At 38.0% G+C, this 10,292-nt stretch overlaps 1 protein-coding gene across 1 annotated transcript; it reads left to right on the forward strand.

The window, feature by feature from the left end:
- Nucleotides 1-919: 919 nt before the first annotated feature.
- LOC139115707 (uncharacterized) lies at nt 920-7,637 on the forward strand. The gene is made up of 6 exons (XM_070678025.1): nt 920-1,058; nt 1,881-2,238; nt 3,707-3,799; nt 4,982-5,125; nt 6,559-6,614; nt 7,013-7,637. Exons 2-6 carry the CDS (start codon nt 1,959-1,961, stop codon nt 7,094-7,096), a joined length of 657 nt encoding a protein of 218 aa, XP_070534126.1. The 5' UTR covers nt 920-1,058; nt 1,881-1,958; the 3' UTR covers nt 7,097-7,637.
- The last annotated feature ends 2,655 nt before the right edge of the window (nt 7,638-10,292 follow it).

Consider the following 10,292-nt stretch of genomic DNA (forward strand, 5'->3'; position numbering starts at 1 on the left):
GCAATTTCACAAATTTTCCCTTGTGAAGACTAATTTTTGTTTCTTTGCTAAAGTCGGGATATCATATGTATGTCATATGTATGTATGTATGTATGTATGTATGTATGTATGTATGTATGTATGTATGTATGTATGTATGTATGTATGTATGTATGTATGTATGTATGTATGTATGTATGTATGTATGTATGTATAGGGAGGGCGTTGCACATGCATGTATGTTTGTATTTGTATATTAATCTGACAGTTTGTCGTTTTTATTTTTCTCTTCATCTGTGTATGTCTGATAATCCATGAGAGTAGGCCTATGGCGTCAACTTTCCTCTCACACGTGAAAGCAAAGATTTATACCGTAGCATGTTACGGTATCATCTTGTGCAGTTCAAAACGATTATAATGTTTTATGCGCTAATTACTAAGATGTTTTCCCTTACTTATCCTTGAGTGGATAAAAATGATTTCATAACTATATGATAATATTCAAGAGATTACTGCAGACGAAAACCTGATTTCTCAAAATAAAGCTGTCCTCTCATATCATCGTCATTTTATATACTTCCTATGACATGATATTAAAGTTACGTGTGCTGGATGTTCTGGGCGTGTTTCAGGAATATCATGACTGTATTGGAATCGTGAGTTGTCACGCAGTCGGCAGGGGCTCAGGTAGACTTGCAAGATTCAGTCATGGGTAGGGGTCTCCTCCAACTTCAACCCAAACCACGCAGTTATAGTATTAACGGAGATCCATACAATCCTTCAGCATGTTCGGTGTTAGGCTCAGTCTATGACCCACAGACATAGCGAGTTCAAAGGTCATAGAACGAGAACCGAAACACGGAAGTTGACAGGGTATGGGGATTATCGATTACTCACAGCTGTCACGGGGGTAAAGCTACAAATAAAAGTCTAATTTTAGATCAGAAAAAACTCCCTGTCGGTGCTGTCCGCAGAGAACGAGGAAAAATCACATATTCAGTCTTACATCCTCGAAGTAAAAGTTGCCGATCGGTCGCCGTAGTGTGCGACTCGGAGCGGGGACATAGAGTTCTCGGCAGGTGAGCTAGCTCTTGCTTTGAATTTGCAGGTCAGCTAACGGGCAGCTTTGGCGATGCATTCCGTGCGATCCAAATTCACAGAGATCTGACGATTCACCAATAGAGGTATAAAACGAGAAACTCGGTTTATAGAAGGAAGGGGAGCTAAAACGCCAATTGGGTGACATAGATTAGGCACTATTGTGTTTCAGCTTGAATTGATGGAGAGTAAAACTGAGGTCGGGAACGTTGGAGTCTTGATCAAAGACCGTTCTAATAACTTTCAATGTCAAGGGCGATTTTTAGTCGGCATTACATAACACATCAAGACAACACAAGACAGCACAACGCAACACAACACAACAGCATAAGATAGCCATAACACAAGTAATATAGCACAGCATAACACACGACATAACATATCATGATGTTGACGTTACGAGAAATTTCACTGAACAGTCAATCCTAAGGTGTTCAATGGCACGTACTTTATATATATATATATATATATATATATATATATATATATATATATATATATATATATAGTCAGAAGTAGTCATACAGTTTAAGTTCACTCGGACGGAAATAAGTACAGCAATGGTGTACAGTAACGTCATGCAAATGCAAAGAGTGGATCATTATGTGTTCTCTAAGATGGTATATATATATATATATATATATATATATATATATATATATATATTATATATATATATATATAATATATATATAATTGTGTGCAATGTACAATATTACAACATGGGCGCAAGGAAATACTTGGTACTTCCTGCATTAACACACTTCTGCGTTTTCTAACAGTCTTCCTCATTTCCATGACAGAAGTGAGATCACTAACCACGAAACGGTGTGAGTTACTAGGTTGCTACTCTCGACAAGTATACAGGTCCAGGTCGAAAAATGGCGTCCGTCAACCTCTTTCCGTCAATTGTTGCTCTTCTCCTGGGAATCGTAGCGAATGTCTGTCACGGAAATATGAAAGCCGACACGAACATTGACCTCGAAGCCTGGCTCGGTGCCTTCGGGGACGGTTTCACATTCGAAATTCCGGACTTGGAAGAGTTTTACAGCGAAAAGGATGCCCCGCCATCGTTACTGTATGGCCACAGGAAAATGCCAAAACTACAAATGGCGAACTCTCTAGGGGCGAGTGCTACCAACGACATGGTGGAAAATTGCGGTGAGTTCAGAGTTTCGTCAAGTTGCTTTAATTTGTCAAACTTATAACGTAAAACCACTCTATGCTGAAACATCATAGTAAACAGTATAGACCTAGCTGTGGGTCAATAGCTGTGCTGGTATTTTTCTAACGGGCTTTCTGACTTCAATAATTTTTTTCTCCGGTAGGGTGGGACTTAAACAGACAATTCGTCAGAAAACCACCGACACCTCTATGGACCCACAGTTACAGCAAACCTAGCCTTGTGCCGTACTATGTACACTAACTAGTTTTGAGTTTTTTGTTTGTAACTCACGTTCGAATGAGTCATATTATTTTTTTGGGACAGAGATATCCCGGTTGCGGTATAGCAAAAATGGTCGAAACTACATCAATTTTATAATCATGATATGGATTAAAACTTCGGAAACAGCAACTCATTTTTAAGATTCCATTTAAAATGAACAAATTCTGTTCGTTATCCTGCATTTAGTCTGTTCTTCTTTAAACTTGACATTGAATTCACTCGCTAGAATAGGAAGTTATTGATTCGATAAATGTTTACATGTAGTTTGCGGGATTATTTTTCCTCTGTTCCGCTGTTTCTATGTGCGAACGCAAAGCATAGTCCCAGATTGCGATGAGGGCGCTCTTTCCGGGCAGCCAACTTTGGTTCAGAAGGGAAGTACGACTACGAATCACTGAAAATCTGAGTACCGGTATTTTATTACTATACTGCCAGTAGAACATGTGAGAAACCATGACAACATGCGAAAAAACATGACAAAATTTCAAATCATCGTTTCTTACTTTAAATAAATTTAATCTATCCATTAATTATTCTGCAATTCTGGCCCGATCTACTCGAGTGACCGTACACCATTACATGTTGAAACTTTAAAACATGTTATGAATGATAAAAGTCACCCGGGCAGTTTAAAAGCTCGTTTGCAATTTCTATTCAACATAATGATTTTATATGTAGTAAAAAGCAATTGACAATTGATCTTTAAATGGTGTTAATAGTTTCATAATCGGTGCGAAAGGCATGCACGTGTTGAGCATAACAGATATATGGGTGTGGTGTTGGTCGTAATTGCATATTGAGAATAGCGCAGGTAATCATTTTTATGTATTAAAAGTCGACGGAAGGTGTTTACTGTCGTTAACTCTGGTTGGCGTGCTAAACAAGAAATTCTCACAGTGTAGTGAACTAGTACAACGAGAGCCTTGGTTGGAAAAGATTGCTTTAAATAATGGTCTGTAGAATCATGGCTGTAAAAAATGTGAGCCTGATTTTGAATAGGTTACCGATTCGATGGAACCTCCGAACATCTCAAAACTATATACAGTATTGCATAGGTCAGAGGTCATGAGGTCAGAGATCCAGCTTTGGGATATTAAACTTATGAAATTCAGATCTAGAATATGACGTTAGCAACACCGCCGTTCTTACACTATCCAAACTCTTCTTTTTCCATATGACCAGGGCCAGAAGGGAGTGACTTCTCGCTAACTTGGACACCAGATGGTCCCCTGATAAAAGGGAACACTTACACTGGACGTTTTCAGGGCACAGCAAGTAAGGATAGCACATTGATATATTACTGAAGGTCATATCAAAGAAAACGCGTGTTTCCGGTTATATATGCTGGAGGTATTTTTTTCTTTATGTTGCTGAAACCCATAAAATACGGTAAAAATGAAAGAATTTACAAATTACTCGAAATGTTTTGAAGATGCGAAAACATGATGCCAAGGGTCGGCGGGTCTTTCTCAGGATCGTTCTGGTTACCGGAAACATGTTTTTTATTTGTTTTTTATTTTATTGGCCTAATACACTTTTCGTCGTTTTTTGTTTTCAAAATGTCTATTTTCCATGCTTACTTCCCATCGTGTAATTCCAAAATTCTTTACGAGTAAAGCTCAGTAAGCTTTAACTTCCGATGTACTTTTAAGTACTTTTTTCTGTAAAACGCATTCTCTTGTTTTTTCTTCCATGCCGAAATGCTCCTAAAATGTTCGACCCCTGAGTACAGCCTATATTTGTGAATAATGTCATGTAATGATTTTAGCATATATTGATGTTAGTCCGGCCTAGAATGCATACACATTCTAGGCAATGCACTGCATTGGCATGATTAACATCTCTCAGGAGACGACAGAAACAGAGATTTTTGTTAAACTACTAAAGATAACGCAAGGTCTATCGAAAGTCACGGCAACATAAGGCAACCAGGTAACTCTGAGTCGGTATCATTGTCGTAAAAGTTGCTTTTTCCCGAATTTTATTGAGTATCAAAGGTATACAGTCACCTGTAATCTAAATATGCCCATATATGGTTAAAGGGGCGTTCCTTGATATTCAAAATGCCCATGCGAGGGCGCTGTTTTTAAAAAGCGGCCGGTCGCTTAAAATCTGTGATTGGTTAGATTTTCTCTTTCCATGGTAACTGTGGCAAAATTAAAAACAGGTGACAGTATACCTTTAAAGGTGACAATTAGGAGCACTGGCGCTAGATTTTCCAGAAGGGAGCTGAGGTAAATTAAGTCAATTTTGTATCCAGTCCCATCGACTCGGAAGTTCTTTGCCTGAAATTCTTCTATAATGGCATGCGTTAAACATACGACATGCATTTGCGCAGATTCTGTTATAATTTAACCATTGAAGTAAACAAAAACCAAACAAACATACAAAAAAACGAAAAAAGAAATGGGGAGCAAATGAGTAACCTATCTAATATAACGTGTTTTTCCACTTTAGTCCACGATATGCTCGGTGAGGGGCACGTAGAACCCAAGGTTTATCGAGATGGTATGCAAATATTCCCATTTATTAAAAGTGTTCCTCTGTGTAAGTTTGTTCCGAGAGAACATCGTAGGGAAATATGCGACATGGAAAAAGGAGGTAAGTTATTTCTTTAAAGAAACCTTACAGAACTATGACCCAATTAATTGCATTTTCAATGGTGGGCGTATTGTCTTCCAGGTTTGCATGGCACAACCAGTCACGTGAGTAAGGGAAATTCTAGAAAGGGTACTGGGGTGATGGCTTTTGGTGATGAATATGAATGAATTCCAAACTGACTTTGTAACAGCATGCCTCCCCCTCTGTACGCACAGCTCAAACTTTTGTCCAGCGCTTACTGTGCAATCAGGCTGGTCTAGAAATATGGAGTAACGATAGTTAAACAGCCAACATGTTTTCAACATGTGAAAACACTTGCTAAAACCGTCACTTGTGCTTTTGAATATGTTTTGTGCCATGTTGATTTGTAAGCTGACATGTTTTTTGACAAATCTTATGAAATGTGAAAGTCCTCTCGTAAGTCATCGACAACCCCAAATATGGATGGAACCAGCTGTCTCAACTTTGACCTTATTATTATGCAAAACTATTGTCATTTAAATGTATGAAAATTAGCCGATACTCTATGAAATTTTTCTGTGGAGAACATTGCAGTATGGATGTAACGTCTAATGTTGTTGAATTTTATTTCTGACTGGAAATCAACAAGTAAAATATGCTTTCATCCGTATTTCAACTGATGTTTTAGGACGAGAATAAAATATGTTTTCCCCAAAGAATAAAAATGATTTAAGTATTATAAAAAGCATAGGCAGTTGAAAAGGGTGCCCCTTAGACCCATTTTGATTCTGGAGTAATCAGATTCAAAGTCGAAACAGGCCCCATAAAGTATAGTTCACGCCTCAAGAGGACGCAACTTTGTAAATATTCATCCTTTCGTGATGCTATTGTCAGCTGTACATTATCAAAAAATAAATCTCTTGGTGGAAAAAACGTAGCAATGGTTCGTTTCGTGATGACGATTTTTCTGTTCTCGTTGAAGGCACCATGGTTTCAGACGCGTTGCTTTGAAATATATAAACATCACTCATCAGTAGATTTTCAAAAGGTCAAGCTAATTCAATTAACAAAATTTAATCCATAAGCAAAATTATAATTCAATTTATTATCGTATTTTAAATATTACTTATCAAATTATAATTATAATTAATCTTCGAGATTAAATGTCGGTTGCCACAGGTCAAGTTTATGGAAAGTATTCTCCGCAAGGACCCATTGTCTCTCTAACCTGGCCATACAGGTTGCCACTCAGGAAAAACCCAGCCTCGTACGTCTTTGCAGATTAACAGCGCCCTCTATAGCAATAGCAAGCTAACGCTGTCCATGTGTTAGCCCTAACGACACGGTGAATCGAAAAGTATATCGCAGAGATGAGACTCTGTATTTGTAACAGATCATTCTATAGGATAGTGTTCACCATTTTCATTCGTACACGTACCGCGTTGACCATATTTTCTTTTTCTTGTCCGCAGACAAATTAGACTATAGCTACACAGGGACCATTCCACACTACTCCTTCCTTAAACCAGTGAGTACCTCTTAATCAGCTCGAATAATTTAATACTTATTTAATAATCTTGCTCAAGGGTGTTAGACTTCCGTATCTATAAGAGTAAATGCTTATGTCTGTGTAGTGTGCGTGAATGTGTGTGTGTGTGGTGTGTGTGTGTGTGTGAGAGAGAGAGAGAGAGAGAGAGAGAGAGAGAGAGAGAGAGAGAGAGAGAGAGAGAGAAGGTGTTTACAGAGAGAATCCAAGGTTGATAATTTGTCAATGTTTGAATAAAAAAAATCCTTTTAGTTGATTTTCTTCGTTAAAGACGACATGCAAACCAAAAGTTCAAAGAAAATAACCCTCGTATGTCCCGATTTCAAAAATGTCATTTCTCTCGCTTATTTGTAATATTTTTGCCCGTGTGTTTGTTTTAGGGGCATTACCACGGAAACCTGCGTGTCTTCAATAAGGATTACCAGGAAATGGCTTGCCTCGCCTTCGATGTCACCCTGTATTAACAGTAACCATGACAAATGATGGACCGAGTAAGGTCGCATCCCGGATAGAACGAAATCCTTCGACTGCAAAAATTCTGATAAGTTTAGAACAGAATGCAAATTTTCAAAACTGTGTGTGTTTTCCTGTCTTGCAGGTTTTTATAGACTCATAATTGGTTATATTTTAAATGACGTCAAAAGAACGGTTTTACAAAATTTCATGTTATGTTTCTTTGACTTCGATGAGTTTTCAGGTGGCTAAGTGTTTTTATATCTAATACTCATGACGTGTGATTTGTTGACTCCTTGCCGAAGGAAGCATGGTCACCAAATTTTTCTGCGTCAAAAATATTTGCATTGTGTTTAAAATTGTCTGTCTGTTGTTATTCCCTTTTCAATAATCGCTGTAGTCATATCCAAAAGAAGAGCACTACAGACAGTCCCTCCTGTACTTTGAATGGTGAAAAGGCCATCCTTGTTTAATGTATTTGTCATTTGTAGATCACATGACTTACATGTCTCGGTGACCTTACAGAGATACACTGGTAATAAACAAGCCACGAAAAAAGCAAAACAAAACAAAACAAAACAAAACAAAACAAAACAAACACGATAACAAGAAATTGAATCTACTTTGGTTTAGCGATATGTAAACATCCAAGTGAGAGTGAATCAACTGACAAGTGTCAAATTCTTGTCCAATGTGACTTTAGACTGAAAGATACGTCGCTCGAGGGCGAGGAGGGGACCGTAGAGGGCGTCGTCGAGCGACGGACCCTCCTCGCCCTCGAGCGACGGATCATTCAGTCGAATGTGACTTTTGATATGTCGACATACATTGAGTTATTCTTGATTTCTTTAATTTCAGGTTTATTAGTTTACCTTTATCCTGTAAATATTTCTCTCACTAGCTCGATGAGATTGCGAATTTTTTATGGATTCTATAGATATTCAGGAAAATGGACATCTGTCACTTCGATATACATACATACATACATACATACATACATACATACATACATACATACATACATATATATATATATATATATATATATATATATATATATATATATATATATATATATATATATATATAATATATACATATATTATATTATCTAATCGCACGCTTCTTCTGTTCTACGAACGGTACCATGCAGCGACGGGGTGTTTTATTGAAATTTGATGAAAACATGCCACGTGGAGGCCATTAATAAATCGTCAAGCCATTGGATAATTGTGATCATTAATTAAGTCGAAATTAATGATCACGTGTTTCCGTGTCAGAAGACATCAAACGCATGTGTATGACAAAGTCACTGTGTGAATGGGGCTACACCAAAATTTCTGCAGGTTCTGGTTTGCAACACACAGCAGTGAACCATTGGAGACAATAAATCGAATCGATACTACTGACTTTGGCTCTCGTGTTACTATCTATATTCATGTTGGCGTTTATGTTGTTATCCTACATGTAATGTGGCGAAAAGAGCACTTAGACCTAGGAAATGATAGACATGAACTTGCACTGACAGGCAGTGAATATAGATACCATGTCGGAGGAATTTCAACACTTTATTTCTTTCTGTTTAATATACTGTTAGCATGCTTCTTTAACAGTATAACTTATTCTGTGAATCATACAGTAAGGCGCATGGTAGTTTATATCGTGGTTATTCAAGTAACAGCTGTTCTGTCGGCCTGGAACATATGTTTACTTTAAATTCGTTTTCATATATACAAAACACAGACACCAGCAAATTTCAAACAGTCTGTGCAAAAGTCTAACAATGGAACATGTAGTTTGATAGATTGGTGTATTATTCATGATGTACAACTGACTGCACAATGAAGCAAATAAGTCATCTTTATCTAGCCAGTCTAGCACATGTCTAGGATACTATAGGACGAAGAAGGAAAACCGTTGGACGTTCATAGAACATTTAAGCAATAAAGCACACCCAGCGACGGCTATACCGCGAGATTTTGACCAGTTCACGACATATATGCACGGGCGATAGCGAGTGCATATATGAGGTGAACTGGTCAAAACCGAGTGGTAAACCGTCGCTGGGTGTTATTTATTGCTATTATATCATAACAGTATATTGAAATTCTGGCATGGAACATCAAAAAATGATTTTTGCTCTAGTCGAAAGCTCACGCGTGTACCAGTCGTGCTATATTGCGAATATACCATGGCTCTTGTATCATGGATAACGCACCTCCGTCGGGGACAGATATTCGGACTCTCAAATTTGCATGCTTTCTTGGTCTACCACTAGTACTTGAAGGGGGTTATTTGAAAGCTCTTGGAGCGCAACTGAAGTTTTTTAACCGCCTACTTTTTCTGAAAATCAAAAATGTAATCCCCAAAGAGTTAACACAGGGATATCGGCCATCTTGAATTTAAAATGATGAACAATTAATAATCAATAAAGGGGAAATATTATTCTACTGCTTGGCGTCGACTTGAAAAAAGAAGGCCAAAAATCGGCGGGCAGGGAGTATGATGCGACCGTTATCAGGAGTTTGTCGATGGGCAGACTAGAGGAGAGGCATTTGGCAAACAATTCCATTGCATTTATTTGCATAGTGATCCCGGTTTTTATCCATGGTTTTGAAAGGGAATGGTTGAAAGTTTCCCCGAGGAAAGATTGGGTAAATGTTTAAGACTTGCAGTTTCGAGGTCGCGTACTGCCGTAAATAATGAAAATATTGTCAAAAGTTTCAGTCATTGTCCTGTTAGTAGCAAGCTTAATCCCCGAACTCGATGGACCAAGAGAAAGTACTGTGTTGCAACATAGCCAGGTGTTTGCAATTATATAGCAAAACTGAAGAAACACCGGGCCCATTCTTAGCTGTAGAATAGTTAAAACTGTCTTAGGGGTATGTCTGTCTGTCTGTCTGTCTGTCTGTCAGCATGTTTGTATTCATTCATCATTGAAGACACCCGTAGGCAAATACTGATTTCTAGGACGAGGCCAAGAATTCCCTTTGGGTGTGCTGCTCTTTCTGAAGCTCATTAGCATATATTTCCTGTAGATTACGTCACTGTTTCCTTAAAGCCCCCCACTCAATTATCGAATTTATCTAATATAATGAAATGGAATGAAACTTATGAAAGCATGATTGACGTCCCCTCTTTCTGGGTGCTTTAAGATGACGACCAACAAATCCGATTTTACACTGCGCTACGCGAAAGTTACAGATT

The sequence above is a fragment of the Ptychodera flava genome, chromosome 17, assembly GCF_041260155.1.
Source record: "Ptychodera flava strain L36383 chromosome 17, AS_Pfla_20210202, whole genome shotgun sequence".
NCBI classification, from domain to species: domain Eukaryota; kingdom Metazoa; phylum Hemichordata; class Enteropneusta; family Ptychoderidae; genus Ptychodera; species Ptychodera flava.

What these genes read in the sequence shown, in the direction of transcription:
- LOC139115707 (XM_070678025.1), top strand. Translation starts at nt 1,959, where the DNA reads ATGGCGTCCGTCAACCTCTTTCCGTCAATTGTTGCTCTTCTCCTGGGA. An exon ending in CGACATGGTGGAAAATTGCG is followed by an intron (nt 2,239 to 3,706) that starts GTGAGTTCAGAG and finishes CCATATGACCAG; the next exon opens with GGCCAGAAGGGAGTGACTTC. An exon ending in ACTACTCCTTCCTTAAACCA is followed by an intron (nt 6,615 to 7,012) that starts GTGAGTACCTCT and finishes TGTTTGTTTTAG; the next exon opens with GGGCATTACCACGGAAACCT.